We start from the raw sequence: 20,453 nt of genomic DNA on the forward strand, positions 1-20,453 counted from the left end.
GTACTCTTCAGCATCTACATGCTGCCGCTAGGTGACATCATACGCAAATACGGTGTTAGCTTTCACTGTTATGCTGATGACACCCAACTCTACATGCCCCTAAAGCTGACCAACACGGCGGACTGTAGTCAGCTGGAGGCGTGTCTTAATGAAATTAAACAATGGATGTCCGCTAACTTTTTGCAACTTAACGCCAAAACAACGGAAATGCTGATTATCGGTCCTGCTAGACACCGAACTCTATTTAATAATACAACTTTAATATTTGACAAACAAATAATAAAACAAGGTGACTCGGTAAAAAATCTGGGTATTATCTTCGACCCAATTCCTTTGAGTCACACATTAAAAGCGTTACTAAAACGGCCTTCTTTCATCTCCGTAATATCGCAAAAATTCGCTGCATTTTGTCCACTAAAGATACTGAGATCATTATCCATGCGTTTGTTACGTCTCGTCTCGATTACTGGAACGTATTATTTTCGGGTCTCCCCATGTCTAGCATTAAAAGATTACAGTTGGTACAAAAGGCGGCTGCTAGACTTTTGACAAGAACAAGAAAGTTTGATCATATTACGCCTGTACTGGCTCACCTGCACTGGCTTCCTGTGCACTTAAGATGTGACTTTAAGGTTTTACTACTTACGTATAAAAATACTACACGGTCTAGCTCCATCCTATCTTGCCGATTGTATTGTATCATATGTCCCGGCAAGAAATCTGCGTTCAAAAGACTCCGGCTTATTAGTGATTCCTAGAGCCCAAAAAAAGTCTGCGGGCTATAGAGCGTTTTCCGTTCGGGCTCCAGTACTCTGGAATGCCCTCCCGGTAACAGTTCGAGATGCTACCGCAGTAGAAGCATTTAAGTCTCACCTTAAAACTCATCTGTATACTCTAGCCTTTAAATAGACCTCCTTTTTAGACCAGTTGATCTGCCGCTTCTTTTCTTTTTCCCCTAGGTCCCCCCCTCCCTTGTGGAGGGGGTCCGGTCCGATGACCATGGATGAAGTACTGGCTGTCCAGAGTCGAGACCCAGGATGGACCGCTCGTCGGGACCCACGATGGACCGCTCGCCTGTGTATCGGTTGGGGGCATCTCTACGCTGCTGATCCGCCTCCGCTTGAGATGGTTTCCTGTGGACGGGACTCTCGCTGCTGTATTGGATCCGCTTTGAACTGAACTCTCGCGGCTGTGTTGGAGCCACTATGGATTGAACTTTCACAGTATCATGTTTGACCCGCTTGACATCCATTGCTTTCGGTCCTCTAGAAGGGAGGGGGGGGGTTGCCCACATCTGAGGTCCTCTCCAAGGTTTCTCATAGTCAGCATTGTCACTGGCGTCCCACTGGATGTGAATTCTCCCGGCCCACTGGGTGTGAGTTTTCCTTGCCCTTTTGTGGGTTCTTCCGAGGATGTCGTAGTCGTAATGATTTGTGCAGTCCTTTGAGACATTTGTGATTTGGGGCTATATAAATAAACATTGATTGATTGATTGATACAAACTGAGTTCTGAGAGGAGGTGACGCCAGAACGACCGCGCCCACACAGGAAGTGACGTCAGAAAGAACGCGCCAAAGCCAGCTTCATAAAAAAGCGGTGTCGTAACTCGGAGGAAACCACTAGAAATATTGAGGTGAGATCATCCAGACATGTCCGTGTTTTTCCTTCTTCTACATGTACAGACGCTTGTGGAAATCACACATGGATACCTTAAGAGAAAGCCGTTGCAGCTAATTGGGATACAACACGTATCAGACGGCAAGAGAACTTTCCAATGTCGGCTGTGATTCTACTTAGCCAAAAACTTTGTCCATTTGTCGAAGGAGAGACAACGAGAATACGGGCTCCCGTGGATGTGATAAAAAAGATAGCGTGTGCTTTGTATTACCTGGTCGTCGAGCGAAGACTATGGAAAACGGTGAATGCTTTTGGACTGGTAAAGCAGACTTTATCAGTTATTGTCCGCCATGTATGTCGCCGACTTAACGTCTAAATCCAGAGTATATAAAGTCACCAAAAAGGAATGAACAATGAAGGTGAAAGAGTGAGGCGTGTCCTGACCAGATAGCTAGATCCCTAGTTTGATTGATGTCAAATGTTCATTATCACATTGTTTACGTGTCTATTAAAGGTGTGACTGATGTATGATGTCTCAGGTGTGATTCACTACCATAGGGCCCCACAGCACACTGGATTCCAGTGCATTGAAATAGCTCAACACTGGATATTGTTCAGATAAGTTACATTTAAGAAATAGCACACAAAGCAACAATGGAGGCGACTACGACGTACGCACGTGTACTAGGTGGCGTTGGGCCGGCTGCCGGAGGGAGGGAGGGAGGGAGGGGGTCCTAAACGGTGGCATTGTTGTGTGTGGACACGGATAATGTTAGGTGGGATTTACCCTGAGTGTAAGACTGATTTTTTTTAAATATTTTTTTTAGTTTACCTGTTCTTTACCTCTGCGATGAGGTGGCGACTTGTCCAGGGTGTACACCACCTTCTGCCCGATTGTTGCTGAGATAGGCACCAGCGCCCACCGCGACCCCAAAGGGAATAAGCGGTAGAAAATGGATGGATGTTGCTCACCTTTATTGTAAGGAGCGCCGGAAATTGGCAAACTCCTCAGTGATCCTGTTCTATCTCCCTGTAATGTTTCATCCTGTTGTGTGACAATGTGTCACTTCATTTCTGTTAGTTTTTCGTGTTTTTGTATTTACTTCCTGTTCAGTGCTCTTATTTTGTTGTATTTCCTGTTTTATTCACGGAGCACTGTTTTTCTCTTTTCGTTGATTGGCAGCGGTTCACACCTGCTGTCAATCACACTAGTGTCTATTTATGTTTCACTCGAGCACTCCTCAGTGCTCGATGATAATATTATGTTGAGAACGTTTATCTGCACGACTGCTTTATGTTTGCTTTTGTTATTTTCTTATGAGTATTAAATATTCTTACCTTCACTCTACTCTCCGGGATTCTTGCATACTCGGGGACACACAACTGCAGCCATGCGACATCCCAACACTGTTGTGTCTCCCTGTAATGTTTCATCCTGTTCTGTCTCCCTGTAATGTTTCATCCTGTTTTGTGTCCCTGTAATGGTTCATTCTGTTTTGTCTCCCTGTAATGGTTCATTCTGTTTTGTCTCCCTGTAATGGTTCATTCTGTTTTGTCTCCCTGTAATGTTTCATTCTGTTTTGTCTCCCTGTAATGTTTCATCCTGTTCTGTCTCCCTGTAATGTTTCATCCTGTTTTGTCTCCCTGTAATGTTTCATCCTGTTTTGTCTCCCTGTAATGTTTCATCCTGTTCTGGCTCCCTGTAATGTTTGATCCTTATGTGTCTCCCTGCAATGTTTGATCCTGTTCTGTCTCCCTATAATGTTTGATCCTGTTGTGTCTCCCTGTAATGTTTGATCCTGTTCTGTCTCCCTGTAATGTTTCATCCTGTTCTGTCTTCCTGTAATGTTTCATCCTGTTCTGTCTCCCTGTAATGTTTTATCCTGTTGTGTCTCCCTGTAATCTCTGATCCTGTTGTGTCTCCCTGTAATCTCTGATCCTGTTGTCTCCCTGTAATCTCTGATCCTGTTGTGTCTCCCTGTAATGTTTTATCTTGTTCTGTCTCCCTGTAATGTTTCATCCTGTTCTGTCTCCCTGTAATGTTTCATCCTGTTGTGTCTCCCTGTAATGTGTCATCCTGTTGTGTCTCCCTGTACTGTTTGATCCTGTTGTGTCTCCCTGTAATGTTTCATCCTGTTGTGTCTCCCTGTAATGTTTCATCCTGTTATGTCTCCCTGTAATGTTTCATCCTGTTCTGTCTCCCTGTATTGTTTGCTGTTCTGTCTCCCTGTAATGTTTCATGCTGTTCTGTCTCCCTGTAATGTTTCATCCTGTTCTGTCTCCCTGTAATGTTTCATCCTGTTCTGTCTCCCTGTAATGTTTCATCCTGTTCTGTCTCCCTGTAATGTTTCATCCTGTTCTTTCTACCTGTATTGTTTGCTGTTCTGTCTCCCCGTAATGTTTCATCCTGTTCTGTCTCCCTGTAATGTTTCATCCTGTTTTGTCTCCATGTAATGTTTGACCCTGTTGTGTCTCCCTGTAATGTTTGCTGTTCTGTCTCCCTGTAATGTTTCATCCTGTTGTGTCTCCCTGTAATGTTTCATCCTGTTCTGTCTCCCTGTAATGTTTGATCCTGTGTCTCTCTGTAATGTTTGATCCTGTTCTGTCTCCCTGTAATGTTTCATCCTGTTTTGTCTCCCTGTAATGTTTGATCCTGTTGTGTCTCGCTGTAATGTTTCATCCTGTTCTGTCTCCCTGTAATGTTTCATCCTGTTCTGTCTCCCTGTAGTGTTTGCTGTTCTGTCTCCCTGTAATGTTTCATCCTGTTCTGTCTCCCTGTATTGTTTCATCCTGTTCTGTCTCCCTGTTATATTTCATCCTGTTCTGTCTCCCTGTAATGTTTGTCTGCGCTTAAATGGGACTGTGCTGAACATCTTAATTTCCCCTCGGAGATTACTTAAGTATTTCTGATTGTGATTCTGATAAAATAGGCCAACATTCGTTCAAATAGATAGAAAGGTGAAGGTTGTGTTCGCAGCTCACCTGGACTCCGGCGTGTTGCAGACAGCAGTTCGGCGGCAGCCCTCAGAAGACGCCCAGCCGAGGTCACCATCGTCGAACACTCAGGTCACACACTCATGTCGCTTATGGCTGCACAGGGGTTATAAAAGTTGTCAAATGACATATAATGTTCATAAGCAGTCGCACAAACAGTGTTCCACGCCTCAGACACAATGTATAGTTGACATGTATATTTCACCCTAAATGACAGTTACCTCACTAGCTGCTCGCTAACAGCCCTCTCGAGCTCAGTGAGTGGGAAATTGAGGCCCTGAGTTTTGTCTGCCAGCATCCGGTATTATGATTGGTCCAATCAAATTCCTCTTTTAATGCCAAAAATTGACGTTAAACGTTATACATTTTTACGTAAAATAATATTAAAATGTTTAATCGAAATTTACTTCGTTGGCTGTCCAGTAAAGGTTTATGCTGCTTTGTAGAAATAGTCCGAGCAGTCATAAATCGGGGGCAACTGTTCCCGGATAAAGGAAGTCCGTGGGGCTGTCCGATGTGATGCCTGAATGAAAAGAGAAGTGCGACGCCTGCGCCAGGGAAGCAGATCTGCGACGACAAATTTCGACGGCAACCTTCTGTTTTCTCTTCTACTTATTTAAATCTACGAGTCCTTATATAGGTACGTTATTTATTATTTCCCCCGCAAATATCAACAACAGGTGATTTTAATTGAACTGAATGTGGGCAAGCTAACACTAACAAGGGGATCATGCGTCAAAAAACATGGTTGTTGCTTCTAGAAACTTCTGGCATGGCCACTGTCATCTTCGCTCTCTCTCGGGAAACATCGCCTCCTTGTAAAACTCCGATTCCTGCTTGTTGCGTCTTTGTTTCGCCATATTTGTTGTAGTGTACGGAACATAGAGAGGACAATAATGCACGCTAGCTGGGCTAAGCTAACTTGATGAAGTTCAATCAATGTTTATTTATATAACCCTATATCACTAGTGTCTCAAAGGGCTGCACAAACCACAACGACATCCTCTGTACAGAGCCCACAAAAGGGAAAGGAAAAACTCACACCCAGAGGGACGTCGGTGACAGTGACAATGATGACCATGAGAAACCTTGGAGAGGACCATATGCCCCCCCCACCCCCCTCCAGGGGACTGAAAGCAATGGATGTCGAGCGGGTTTAAAGGCCTACTGAAATGAGATGTTCTTATTTAAACGGGGATAGCAGGTCCATTCTATGTGTCATGCTTGATCATTTCACGATATTGCCCTATTTTTGCTGAAAGGATTTAGTAGAGAACATCCACAATAAAGTTCGCAACTTTCGGTGCTAAGAGAAAAGCCCTGCCTCTACCAGAAGTCGCAGACGATGTTGATGGCTCCTCACATATTCACATTGATTTTAATGGGAGCCTCCGAAAAAAAGTGCTATTCGGACCGAGAAAACGACAATTTCTTCATTAATTTGAGCGAGGATGAAAGATTCGTGTTTGAGGATATTAATAGCGACGGACTAGAAAAAAAAAAAAACGCGATTGCATTGGGACGGATTCCGATGTTTTTAGACACATTTACTAAGATAATTCTGGGAAATCCCTTATCTTTCTATTGTGTTGCTAGTGTTTTAGTGAGTTTAACAGTACCTGATAGTCAGAGCGGTGTCTCCACGGGTGTCTTGACACCAATGTCTCAGGGGAGTCGACTGCAGCTATGGACGGCACAAGCTCAGCTTTTCTCCGGTAAGAAGCGACTTTTTACCAGAATTTTGTCACCGAAGCCTGCTGTTTGACATGTGGTCGGGATCCATGTTCTCTTGACCGTGCTCTGATCCATAGGAAATATTCACCTCCAGGAATTTTAAACAAGGAATCACTGTGTGTTTGTGTGGCTAAAGGCTAGAGCTTCCCATCTCCATCTTTCTTCTTTGACTTCTCCAATATTAATTGAACAAATTGCAAAAGATTCAGCAACACAGATTTTCAAAATACTGTGTAATTATGTCGTTAAAACCGACAACTTTTAGCTGTGTGTGTGTGCGCAGCGCTCATACTTCCTAAAAACCCGTGACTTTTGATTGATTGATTGATACTTTTATTAGTAGATTGCACAGTACAGTACATATTCCGTACAATTGACCACTAAATGGTAACACCCGAATAAGTTTTTCAACTTGTTTAAGTCGGGGTCCACGTCTTACGTACACGTCATCATTACACAACATTTCCAAGACAAAACTCCCGGGAAATTTAAATTGCATTTTAGTAAACTAAAAAGGCCGTTTTGGCATGTGTTGCAATGTTAATATTTCATCATTGATATATAAACTATCAGACTGCGTGGTGGGTAGTAGTGGCTTTCAGTAGGCCTTTAAACAGGGATAGCAGGTCCATTCTATGTGTCGTACTTGATCATTTCGCTATATTGCCATATTTTTGCTGAAAGGATTTAGTAGAGAACATCCACGATAAAATTCACAACTTTTGGTCGCTAATAAAAAAGCTTTGCCTGTACCGGAAGTAGCAGACGATGTGCGCGTTACGTCACGGGTTGTAGGGCTCCTCACATCCTCTACAATCATGGCCAGCAGCAGCTAGAGCTATTAGGTCAGAGAAAGCAACAATTTCCCCTTTAATTTGAGCGAGGATGAAAGATTAGTTGTTGAGGAAATTTAGAGTGAAGGACTAGAAGAAGAAAAAAAAAAAGGCAATTGCACAGTGAGAACTATTCAGATGATTTTAGACACATTTACTAGGATAATTCTGGGAAATCCCTTATCTGCCTATTGTGTTCCTAGTGTTTTAGTGAGTTAAATAGTAACTTAAAGTCGCAGGGGTGTGGCCACGGGTGTGTTGACGCCAAAGTCTCTGAAGTCACGAAGCTGCAGCAGGACTGAAGCTCCGCTGATCTCCAGTAAGAGCTGACTTTTTACAACAATTATCTCACCAAAAACTGCCGGGTGACATGTAGTCCATGTTCGCTTGACTGCTCTGATCCATAGTAAAGCTTCACCTCCAGGAATTTTAAACAAGGAAACACCTTGTGTTTGTGTGGCTAAAGGCTAAAAGCTTCCCACCTCCATCTTTCTACTTTGACTTCTCCATTATTAATTGAACAAATTGCAAAAGATTCAGCAAAGCAGATGTCCAGAATACTGTTTAATTATGCAATTAAAGCAGACTACTTATAGCTTTGATCGGGCTGAAAAAAAATGTCCGCTACAACCCAAGACATTAACGCATGCGTCAACATACGCGTCATCAAACCGCGACGTTTTCAACACGACACTTTGCAGGAAATTTAAAACTAAAACTAAAAAGGCTGTATTGACTTGTGTTGCAATGTTAATATTTCATCATTGATATATAAACTATCAGACTGCGTGTTCGGTAGTAGTGGCTTTCAGTAGGCCTTTAACATGATACTGTGAAAGTTCAATCCATAGTGGATCCATCACAACCGTGAGTCCAGTCCAAAGTGGATCCAACACAGTAGCGAGAGTCCCGTCCATAGCGGAGCCAACAGGAAACCATCCCAAGCGGAGGCGGATCAGCAGCGCAGAGATGTCCTCAGTCCATACACAGGCGAGCGGTCCATCCTGGGTCCCGATTCTGGACAGCCAGTACTTCATCCATGGCCACCGGACCAGACCTCCTCTAGAAGGGAGAGTGGGTCAGAGGAGAAAAAGAAAAGAAACAGCAGATCAACTGGTCTAAAACGGGAGTCTATTTATAGGCTAGAGCAGGGGTTATCAACGCGGTGCCCGCGGGCACCAGGTCGCCCGTAAGGACCAGATGAGTCGCCCGCTGGGCTGTTCTAAAAATAGCAGCACTTACCAGTGAGCTGCCTCTATTTTTTAAATCGTATTTATTTACCAGCAAGCTTGTTTCGCTTTGCTCGACATTTTTAATTCTGAGAGACAAAACTCAAATAGAATTTGAAAATCCAAGAAAATATTTTAAAGACTTGGTCTTCACTTGTTTAAATAAATTCATTTATTTTTTTACTTTGCTTCTTAAAACTTTCAGAAAGACAATTTTAGAGAAAAAATACAACCTTGAAAATGATTTTAGGATTTTTAAACACATATACCTTTTTACCTTTTAAATTCATTCCTCTTCTTTCCTGACAGTTTAAATCAATGTTCAAGTAAATTTATTTTTTTATTGTAAAGAATAATAAATAAATTGTAATTTAATTCTTCATTTTAGCTTCTGTTTTTTCGACCAAGAATATTTGTGAAATCTTTCTTCAAATTTATTATGATTTAAAATTCAAAAAAATTATTCTGGCAAATCTAGAAAATCTTTAGAATCAAATTTAAACCTTATTTCAAAGTCTTTTGAATTTCTTTTAAAATTTTTGTTCAAAGACAAACATTTTTTGTCTTTGTTAGAAATATAGCTTGGTCCAATTTGTTATATATCTAACAAAGTGCAGATTGGATTTTAACCTATTTAAAACATGTCATCAAAATTCTTTTTACAATGTAGGTGTAAATATAATGTGTATATATATATTGTATTTTATGTCATTCTTTTGTTTGCATGGCTCAAAATAAATGTTAGAAATATAGCTTGGTCCAATTTGTTATATATTCTAAAAAAGTGCAGATTGGATTTTAACCTATTTAAAACATGTCATCAAAATTCTGTTTACAATGTAGGTGTAAATATAATATATATATATATTTCTTTTGTATTTTATGTCATTCTTTTGTTTTGTTTGCATGGCTCAAAATAAACCATTCAGTCATTCATTCATTGATTCATTCTTTCTAAAAAAAAAAATCTTAATCAGGAAAAATTACTAATGATGTTCCATACATTCTTTTTTTAATTTTTTCAAAAAGATTCGAATTAGCTAGTTTTTCTTTTCTTTTTTTCGGTTGAATTTTAAAGAGTCAAAATTGAAGATGAACTATGTTTCAAAATTTAATTTTCATTTTTTCCGTGTTTCCTCTTTTTTTCAAACCGTTCAATTAAGTGTTTTTTTCATCATTTATTCTCTACAAAAAACCTTCCATAAAAGGAAACGAATGTACGACGGAATGACAGACAGAAATACCCATTTTTATATACATATATATATATATATTTATTTATTTATTTATTAAAGGTAAATTGAGCAAATTGGCTATTTCTGGCAATTTATTTAAGTGTGTATCAAACTGGTAGCCCTTCGCATTAATCCGTACCCAAGAAGTAGCTCTTGGTTTCAAAATGGTTGTGACCCCTGGGCTAGAGTATACAAATGAGTTTTAAGGTGAGACTTAAATGCTTCTACTGAGGTAGCATCTCGAACTGTTACCGGAAGGGCGTTCCAGAGTACTGGAACCTGAACGGAAAACGCTCTATAGCCCGCAGACTTTTTTTGGGGGCTCTGTGAATCACTAATAAGCCGGAGTCCTTTTGAACGCAGATTTCTTGCCGGGACATATGGGGCAATACAATCGGCAAGATAGGCTGGAACTGGACCGTGTAGTATTTTATCCGTGTAGTATTTTATACGTAAATAATAAAACCTTAAAGTTGTGTTAGTGTGTTGCAGTATGGACTCCCGCAAAGTGACAGAGTTGAAGGGCTTCGTGCAATTGTGCGAGTCCAATCCCGCCATCCTGCACCTTCCCGAGATGGGCTTCTTCCGCACCTGGTTGCACAGGTCAGTCGTTACGCGCAGAGAGAGAGTGTGTGTGTGTGTGTGTGTGTGTGTGTGTGTGTGTGTGTGTGTGTGTGTGTGTGTGTGTGGAGTGCTGGCACATGTACACGGTGTGCATCTCTAAGGGGACATGATTACGTCAACAATAATACAAGTGAAATGCTCCAAGCACGCATACACTCACACCACGGGTCCGGTCCCGCCTACTACGCGCTCACGTTTACACGCGTTGGCCACCTGCTCCTTTTTTTATTTAAAGGGGGTAAAATGGTATAGTAACTAGGGCTGGGCGATATGGCCTTTTTTTAATAACACAATATTTTTAGGCCATATCGCGGTACACGATATATATCTCGAATGAACACTTGATACATATCATCACAGCAGTATGATGATTCTATGTGTCTACATGAAAACATTCTTATTCATACTGCATTAATATACCGTATTTCCTTGAATTGCCGCCGGGGCGCTAATTAATTTAAAACCTCTTCTCACTCCGGCGCTTACCAAAGGCATGCGGTAAAGGCAAGCATGCGCTAATTATTATAAAACCTCTTCTCACTCCGGCACTTACCAAAGGCATGCGGTAAATTTAGTCTTATGCTTAAAAATTTGAGCGTGATGTACCGATACCATCATGAAAAACACATTTAATTAAAAAAAAAAAAAAAACGTTATTATGGTCTTAGCTTTACCTATAAATGAAGTCCATGCGCAGTTCCTTCTGATCAAAAGCATCGATAACTTGTTAATAGAAGTCTTCCTTGTCTTCTTCAGTTTTAAAAGTCTCTCTGTTTCGATGGAGATCTTCCTTTATTATCTCCTGCTTCGATTGTTTTATTTTAGATATGTAATCCTCCATGTTAAAAGTGCGAGAGGAAAAAATAAACACACGCTGCTCACTCTTGCTGCTTGTTTGTCACTTCTGCAGCCGAGTAGTCGCAAGAAGGTCACTAGCGCCCTCTACCACCAGGAGGCGGGAGTCATTTAATGACTCATATTTGACACACGCAGCTACGGTATATGAATAAAACATAGCTGCTTACTGTTCTTTTCAGCATATTCAATAGCTTGGACCTTAAATCCTACTGAATAGCTCTTAATCTTCTTCCCTTTATGCGACTTCAAGTTATTGAAATCAGCCTCCTCCATTTTGAAAATGATGACCGGCGAAGTGTCACTCGTGACGTGACGAGTTTGACCCGACGGAAATCCTAGGCATATGCTAATTATTTTGCGAAACGATTTTGACCCGGCGGAAATTCTAGACATGCGCTAATAAAAATAATATTTTGCGAAGCGAGTTTGACCCAGCGTTAATCCTGAGTAATACTAAGGATGCGCTAATTATTTTGCGAAACGAGTTTGACCCGGCAGTAATTCTAGGCAGGCGCATACTATATACCCGGCGGCAATTCAAGGAAATATGGTATGTTACTTTTAAACTTTCATGCAGAGAGGGAAATCACAACTAAAAAAAATCACTATTTATTTCATACGGTGTTGATTTGGAAATGTTTGCCTCGGCATTTTGATGGTGTGGGCGTGTGGCACCGAATGGAGATGTTGACATGCTGAGTAAGCACTCTTCATTCTCTAGCGGGTGACTTTTCAAATGATGCTACATATTAGCAGTAATGCTACTTTTTATAGCAATGCTTTTGCCCCACACTTGACAAATTACGGTTGCCTGGTCGACATATTCCCACTTGAAGCCAAACCACCGCCAGACGATGGACCCCTTGCTGTTTTCCTTGGGAATTAATTCTTCCTTCATTTGTTACCAGATTCGCACCTTCTTTCTCTCATATTACCACTCGCATGGCTCTGCTAGCATCACAGTTAACGCTTCCCATGCTGCTACCTCTCTACTCCACGAGGGCGTATACGTATGTGACGTATTACGTGACAGTATGTGACGTGTGTAAGAAGGTGCGATTGCTCTCTGTGAGGAGGAGACACAGGAAAGAGTGAGAAGAGCCTCCAGTGTAATGCCCACAGCTAAAAACAACTGCGTGAGAAAGTATATATGACTAAATCACGAAATAGTCATTTTCTATATTGCACAGAGACAAATCAGCGATATATCGATATATCGCCCAGCCCTAATCGTAACTATTCTGTCTTTGCAAACCCCACTTCCTCTTAAAGAGGAACTCTACGCATTGTAAAGCATTCTAAGTCATAAATAACCATCAAGAAAAGTCAGCTAACAATGGTGCTCATGGTAGTCGTTCAACTCTGCCTATACAGCACTCTTAAAAACATCCCCAACACCTCCATCACATTTTATTTACACTACATGCTGTACGTGTATACACTCTATTGCCAAAAGTATTTGGCCACATGCCTTGACTCCCATGTGAGCTTGAAGTGCCATCCCATTCTTAACCCATAGGGTTCAATATGATGTGGGTCCACCTTTTGCAGCTATTAGAGCTTTAACTCTTCTGGGAGTGTGTTTATAGGAATTTTCCACCATTCTTCCAAAAGTACATAAGTGGGGTCACACACTGATGTTGGTGGAGAAGGCCTGGCTTTCAGTCTCCGTTCTAATTCATCCCAAAGGTGTTCTATGGGGTTCAGGTCAGGACTCTGTGCAGGCCAGTCAAGTTCATCAACACCAGACTCTCATTCATGTCTTTATAGACGTTGCTTTGTGCACTGGTGCACAGTCATGTTGGAAGAGGAAGCGGCCCGCTCCAAACTGTTCCCATCATATCTATCCATCCATCCATCCATTTTTACCGCTTATTCCCTTTTGGGGTCGCGGGGGGCGCTGGCGCCTATCTCAGCTACAATCGGGCGGAAGGCGGGGTACACCCAAAACAAGTCTCCACCTCATCGCAGGGCCAACACAGATAGACGGACAACATTTATACTCACATTCACACACTAGGGCCCATTTAGTGTTGCCAATCAACATATCTCCAGGTGAATGCCTTTGAAGTGGGAGGAAGCCGGAGTACCTGGAGGGAACCCACGCATTCACGGGGAAAACATGCAAACTCCACACAGAAAGATCCCAAGCCTGGGATTGAACCCTGGACTGCAGGACCTTCGTATTGTGAGGCAGATGCAGTCTCTGGCACCGTGAAGCGCCCCATCATATCAAAAGATGATTTTTAGTTTTTATTCTAATTAGGGTCCAATAAGCCTAAATAGCAAAGAGAAATAAAACAAGCATGAAAACAAACAGCTTGTGCCTTAAAAGGTTAAAAGTCACACTAGACAATGGGCTGACAGTTTGGGCATTTTGCTTGTCACTCTCTTGTCTCTCAGTCTGCGGACTGTATTCAAAACAGCTACCTTTTATTTATTACAAGTTACATCAAGAAAAATTATGCGATTACGATGACTCTATACAACATGTCGGAAGAAGCATAGCTTATTCAAAATCCGTTCTTTCACACTTCCTGTTTCCAAGCCTTGCCAAAAAACACCTCAGTTTGGTCCAGTCTCCATGGCTAACTTGAAACCGATCCAAAGTGTTCAAATGTAATGTATATTTTAAAAATCCTGATTTATGTCTGCTAGTATATCAATTTGTCAATCTGCAAATGTGTTCCTGTTAATATATGTTTGACAAGACCTTCCATTTCATGGGTAGTATGATGTATTATTCCTCACAAGATTGTTTTGTGCCCACACTGCAGCATGGGAGCAAAGATCCCTTCCCCGTCTCCCCCCAAGGAGTCATGCCAGGTAACCCATGAAGATAAAGTATTTTCCTTTTCAAACACATTGTTCTATTTTACTCACGCACTTTCTGAACAAGCGTTGTCAAGTTGGACGATGCAGCAGTAAAAATAAATAGTAAATCTTGTGGTAGGTTGAGGAAGCCAGCAATGTGTGTGCAGCTTGTAAAGTCTTGTGCAGAAATATTGATGTACTGTCATTTACATTTTACAATCTATTTTATTGTACATGTGTCTAAATAGCTGTCAGCACAAGTGAGTATCAAGGTAGTTATGTCATGCATCCAATATGTTGGTGGTGGCATCGTGATCACTTCAAAATACACCCCGAGTGGATAGTAGATATCACTTCAAAACAAAATACACCCTGAGTGGATAGTAGATGTCACTTCATAACACCCTGAGTGGATAGTACAAACCCTGTTTCCATATGAGTTGGGAAATTGTGTTAGATGTAAATATAAACAGAATACAATGATTTGCAAATCATTTTCAACCAATATTCAGTTGAATATGCTACAAACTCAAACTTTTTTTGACAGTTAGGATTGTTTGTTTGCATCTCAACAGTTGTTTTTCTCACTACATAGAGCAAAACCATCCCCAGGCACACTCTCCTGGTTTTTTATAGAAATATTTGGGGTTTTGGCACCAACCACTAAACTAGTTGTCACTAGTCTAAGTCTAAAACTAGACCTGACCAATCTAAGACTAGATCTGAGTAATCTAAGTGTAAGACAAGTAGATCTGTCTAATATAAGACTAGTAGATGTGACCTATCTAACACTAGTTCATCTGACCAATCTAAGTGTAAAACTAGATTTTAGTAATCTAAGTGTAAGACTAGTAGATCCGTTTAATCTAAGACTAATAGATGTGACCCATCTAAGACTAGTACATCTGAGTAATCTAAGTGTAAGACTAGTAGATCTGTTTAATCTAAGACTAGTAGATGTGACCCATCCAACACTAGTACATCTGACCAATCTAAGTGTAAGACTAGATCTGAGTAATCCAAGTGTAAGACTAGTAGATATGTTTAAGACTAGTAGATGTGACCTATCTAAGACTAGTACATCTGAGTAATCAAAGTGTAAGACTAGTGATCTGACCAATCCAAGTTTAAGACTAGTAGAGCTGAGCAATAAAACACTAGTAGATGTGACCAATATAAGTCTAAGACTAGATCTGATCATTCTTAGACTAGATCTGACCAATCTAAGACTAGATCTGAGTAATCTAAGTGTAAGACTAGTAGATCTGTGTAATCTAAGACTAGTAGATGTGACCCTTTTAGACTAGTACATCGGAGTAATCTAAGTGTAAGACTAGTGATCTGATCAATCCAAGTTTAAGACTAGTAGAGCTGACCAATCAAACACTAGTAGATGTGACCAATATAAGTCTAAGACTAGATCTGATCATTCTTAGACTAGATCTGACCAATCTAAGACTAGATCTGAGTAATCTAAGTGTAAGACTAGTAGATCTGTGTAATCTAAGACTAGATGTGACCCTTTTAGACTAGTACATCTGAGTAATCTAAGTGTAAGACTAGTAGATGTGACCTATCTAAGACTAGTACATCTGAGTAATCTAAGTGTAAGACTAGTAGATGTGACCTATCTAAGACTAGTACATCTGAGTAATCTAAGTGTAAGACTAGTGATCTGATAAATCCAAGTTTAAGACTAGTAGAGCTGACCAATCAAACACTAGTAGATGTGACCAATATAAATCTAAGACTAGTAGATTTGACCAATCTGTCTATGAGCATGAAGTGATGAAACCTACTTGGATGAGAAATGAAATGAAAGGTCTTCTAAGACGATCCATTGGCTGCCGTGAGATGACAGACCTGATGAATGAGAACATCCACAGACATGTCTTTAGTAATGCTCCTTCAGGAGATGGTTGTTGAAAGGTGAGGGGTGTACTCACTTTTGTGAGATAATGTATTTTGCGATATTTCAGTAAAATACAACCTGTCATTTCTTCAGCTGGCTTTCAGAAGAAGTCAAAACAAGGTTTGTTAGGGTTGATGGTTGTTATGTTGCCTGTAGGGTGGGTGTCCCTGTGGTCCTCCCCCGAGATCTTCAGCTCCCCCACCTCAGCCTGAGGCTCCTGTACCATCTGAGAGTGACGAGAGTGAATTAGGTAATTACTCTGGCGTTCATCCATCCTCTCCTTCCTCACTTCAGCTGTTGCGTCTACAGAAAAAGACCTTGAGGGTGTCATTGAGCCAGACACTGATGAGCCACAAGAAATGGGAGAGTTTGAAAATGTTGAGGCGAGTGTTATTTCTCCATAAGTTTCTGGTGCTTTCTAGTGATGAGATGAAAATATGTGTGTACATTTGCTCAGGTGTCAGAGGAGATGATGGATTTGGCCAACGACAAGAAGATAGAAGCCATTAATGCTCTGGGAGACGGTAAGTGAATACTTGTATTTATTCATCTCTATCAAGCACAAGGTAGGTTTTAGCTGAGTTTATGTACATGTAGGTGCTCTTAAATCAGGTGCCAAAGTCCTCCTCCCAGCCTTTGTCTGCATCTTCTATCCGTCAGCCATCTTGATTTTCTTAGCGCTACCATAAATGGAGACAGCCGCTGATATAACTTAACTTAAATACATCACTAAAGTCTCAAATTCCAAACGGCTCGTTTAAAACAAGTTTATAGATGTATTCGCCGTGCTTCCATACGTTTGATTTCACGTTTGATTTCACGTTTTCAGGACTTTTGCAAATCCATAAAAACCACTACCAACAGGTGAGAGATGTTGGCTTAGCATTATCAGGCCCCTTTCAGTCAGAATGATGTCTTTCTTTTTTAACTTAAGTTATTCATCTATCAGAACATAACTGACTTAATATGGATTGCATCAGTGCTAACTTACAGCAACTAACTAATAATTCCGAAGTGCCAACTTATAGCAACTAATTAATAAGTCCACAGTGCTAATTTATAGCATTTAACTAATAGTTCCACAGTGCTAATTTATAGCAACTAACTAATAGTTCTACAGTGCTAATTTATAGCAACTAACTAATAATTCCATATTGCTAACTTATAGCAACAAATATTTCCACAGGGCTAACTCTTAGCAACTAATAATTCCACAGGTCTAACTTATAGCAACTAGCTAATAATTCAACAGTGCTAAATTATAGAAACTAACTAATAATTCAACAGTGCTAACTTATAGCAACTAACTTAATAATTCAACAGTGCCAACTTATAGCAACTAACTAATAATTCCAGTGATAACTAATAGCAACTAACTAATAGTTCCACAGTGCTAATTTATAGCAACTAACTAATAATTCCACAGTGATAATGCATAGCAATTAACTAATTCCACAGTGCTAATTTATAGCAACTAACTTGTAATTCCACTGTGCTAATTTATAGCAACTAACTAATATTTCCACAGGGCTAACTAATAGAGACTAATAATTCCACAGGGCTAATTTATAGCAACTAACTAATATTTCCACAGGGCTAACTAATAGAGACTAATAATTCCACAGGGCTAATTTATAGCAACTAACTAATAATTCCCCAGTGCTAACTTATAGCAACTAATAATTCCACACTGCTAACTTATAGCAACTAACTAATAATTCCAAAGTGCTAACTTACAGCAACTAACTAATACTGTGGGGCAAAAAAGTATTTAGTCAGCCACCGATTGTGCAAGTTCTCCCACTTAAAATGATGACGGAGGTCTGTAATTTTCATCATAGGTACACTTCAACTGTGAGAGAAAGAATGTGAAAAAAAAATCCAGGAATTCACATTGTAGGAATTTTAAATAATTTGTAAAATAAGTATTTGGTCTACCATTCAAAGCTCTCACTGATGGAAGGAGGTTTTGTCTCATAATCTCACAATACATGGCCCCATTCATTCTTTCCTTAACACGGATCAATCATCCTGTCCCCTTAGCAGAAAAACAGCCCCAAAGCATGATGTTTCCACCCCCATGCATCACAGTAGGTGTGGTGTTCTTGGGATGCAACTCAGTATTCTGAGTTGCATTCTGAGTGCATGTCCAGGCCCGTCTGAAGTTTGCCAGAGAGCACATTGATGATACAGCAGAGGATTGGGAGAATGTCATGTGGTCAGATGAAACCAAAATATAACTTTTTGGTATAAACTCAACTCGTTGTGTTTGTTTGGAATAAGAATACTGAGTTGCATCCCAAGAACACCATACCTACTGTGAAGCATGGGGGTGGAAACATCATGCTTTGGGGCTGTTTTTCTGCTAAGGGGACAGGACGATTGATCCGTGTTAAAGAAAGATTGAATGGGGCCATGTATCGTGACATTTTGAGCCAAAACCTCCTTCCATCAGTTAGAGCTTTGAATGGTTGACCAAATACTTATTTTCCACCATAATTTACAAATAAATCCTTTAAAATTCCTACAATGTGAATTCCTGGATTTTCTTTTCACATTCTTTCTCACAGTTGAAGTGTACCTATGATGAAAATAACAGACCTCTGTCATCATTTTAAGTGGGAGAACTTGCACAATCGCTGGCTGACTAAATACTTTTTTGCCCCACTGTAATTCCAGTGATAATTTATAGCAACCAACTAATAATTCCACAGTGCTAACTTATTGCAACTAACTAATAATTCCACAGTGCTAACTTATATTAACTAATAATTCCATAGTGTTAGTTTATGGCAAATAAAAAATATTTCCACAGTGCTAACTTCCATCCATCCATTTTCTACCGCTTATTCCCTTTCGGGGTCGCGGGGGGCGCTGGCGCCTATCTCAGCTACAATCGGGCGGAAGGCAGGGTACACCCTGGACAAGTCGCCACCTCATCGCAGGGCCAACACAGATAGACAGACAACATTCACACTCACATTCACACACTAGGGCCAATTTAGTGTTGCCAATCAACCTATCCCCAGGTGCATTATAACAACTAATAATTCCACAGTGCTAATATATAGCAACTCTGAGGGAACTCTCCTGAAGGAATAAATAAAGTACCGTCTATGTATTTTGTCTATCTGACAAATAATTCCACAGTGGTGAGGATTGATATACAGTGGAACTGTGCGTTACGAACTTAATTTGTTCTTGAACTGGGTTTGAAATAGAAAAAATGTGTGTAATGAAGCACATTTCTCCATAAGAAACTATGTAAATATGAACAATGAGTTGTAGCCTCCATATTTTGGTGAAGGTTTGTACACTTTAAACACAAAATAAAGTGCTGTATATTACTGTATATCAACAAGGAGGTGATGGATCGACTTTCTGTTTAATAAAACAAAACAACAAGCGACTGTCTTTTGTATGTGCTGCTCTGCCAAAACACTCAAGTCCCTTTGGTGCCCTCACAATCTAACAGAAATCATAACAATTTTTAACTTTACCAACCATATTGCTATAATTAACATTTAAAAATAAAATCCACTTACCGTATTTTTCAGAGTATAAATGGCTCTGGAGGAGAAGTCACACCTGTCAAAAATGCATAACAAAGAAGGAAATAAAACATAAGTCTCACTGGAGTAGAAGTTGCATTTTTTGGAGAAATTTATTTTACAAAACCCAACACCAAGAATAGACATTTGAAAGGCAATTTAAAATAAATAAAGAATACTGAACAACAGGCTGAATAAGTGTTTGTTATATGAGGCATAAATAACCAACTGAGAAGGTGCCTGCTATGTTAACCTAACATATTATGGTAAGAGTCATTCAAATAACTATAACATATAAAACATGCTATACCTTTACCAAACTATCTGTCACTCCTAATCCATAAATCCCATGAAATGTATACGTCTAGTCTCTTACGTGAATGAGCTAATTATTATTTGATATTTTACGGTAATGTGGTAATAATTTCACACATAAGTCGCTCCTGAGTATAAGTCGCAAACTGTGAAAAAAAACCTGCGACTTATAGTCCGAAAAATATAGTACATTAAATGAGGAGCTGAATCGAAAGGAGCATACTGAGGGGGGCTCACAAGATTACACTGTGAAGTAAGTCTGCCTTGGCATCTTTTTCCAGAAAAGTCTGGTCTCGACACAATTACAACTTGCTCTGGTACGAAACCTGCTTGATCGATCTTCCATTAATGTGAGCGCCATTATTGTACTCCTCGCAAAAAGTATTTAAAGGGGAACATTATCACAATTTCAAAATGGTTGAAAACAATAAAAATCAGTTCCCAGTGGCTTGTTGTATTTTTTTAATTTTTTTTTTTAATTTTACCGGTCTCGGAATAACCCTAAATAAAGCTTTAAAGTGCCTTATTTTTGCTATCTTCGAAACCACTATCCATTTCCCTGTGACGTCACACAGTGCTGCCAATGTAAACAAACAATAGGAATAGCACAGCAAGATATAGTGACATTAGCTCGGATTCAAATTCGGATTTCAGCGACTTAAGCGATTCAACAGATTACGCATGTATTGAAACAGATGGTTGGAGTATGAAAGTATTGAAGAAGAAACTGAAGCTAT

At 40.1% G+C, this 20,453-nt stretch overlaps 2 protein-coding genes across 7 annotated transcripts in view; one reads left to right on the forward strand and one right to left on the reverse strand.

Annotated features, from left to right (window-relative positions):
• xpnpep3 (X-prolyl aminopeptidase 3, mitochondrial) overlaps nucleotides 1-5,082 on the reverse strand; it is a 42,263-nt gene extending 37,181 nt beyond the window's left edge. Inside the window, exons 1-2 of the mRNA XM_061884515.1 lie at nucleotides 4,833-5,082; nucleotides 4,600-4,707 (exon numbers count right to left, since the gene is read on the reverse strand). Of these exons, the coding sequence (XP_061740499.1) occupies nucleotides 4,600-4,669 (70 nt within the window). The 5' untranslated portion in view covers nucleotides 4,670-4,707; nucleotides 4,833-5,082. The remainder of the gene's footprint in view (nucleotides 1-4,599; nucleotides 4,708-4,832) is intronic.
• Nucleotides 5,083-5,092: 10 nt separating this feature from the next.
• st13 (ST13 Hsp70 interacting protein) overlaps nucleotides 5,093-20,453 on the forward strand; it is a 32,375-nt gene continuing 17,014 nt past the window's right edge. For 2 of the 6 annotated variants that reach the window (XM_061884516.1, XM_061884519.1), the window contains exons 1-7: nucleotides 5,132-5,251; nucleotides 7,418-7,497; nucleotides 10,125-10,245; nucleotides 13,902-13,950; nucleotides 16,007-16,100; nucleotides 16,160-16,233; nucleotides 16,308-16,374. In XM_061884516.1, coding sequence (XP_061740500.1) covers nucleotide 7,497; nucleotides 10,125-10,245; nucleotides 13,902-13,950; nucleotides 16,007-16,100; nucleotides 16,160-16,233; nucleotides 16,308-16,374 — 406 coding nt within the window. In that variant the 5' untranslated portion in view covers nucleotides 5,132-5,251; nucleotides 7,418-7,496. Of the gene's footprint in view, nucleotides 5,252-7,417; nucleotides 7,498-10,115; nucleotides 10,246-13,901; nucleotides 13,951-16,006; nucleotides 16,101-16,159; nucleotides 16,234-16,307; nucleotides 16,375-20,453 lie in introns of all 6 variants that reach the window. The other 4 variants (XM_061884517.1, XM_061884520.1, XM_061884521.1 and 1 more) reach the window with 4 other exon arrangements.

This window comes from Nerophis ophidion, linkage group LG23, assembly GCF_033978795.1.
Source record: "Nerophis ophidion isolate RoL-2023_Sa linkage group LG23, RoL_Noph_v1.0, whole genome shotgun sequence".
Lineage (NCBI taxonomy): Eukaryota > Metazoa > Chordata > Actinopteri > Syngnathiformes > Syngnathidae > Nerophis > Nerophis ophidion.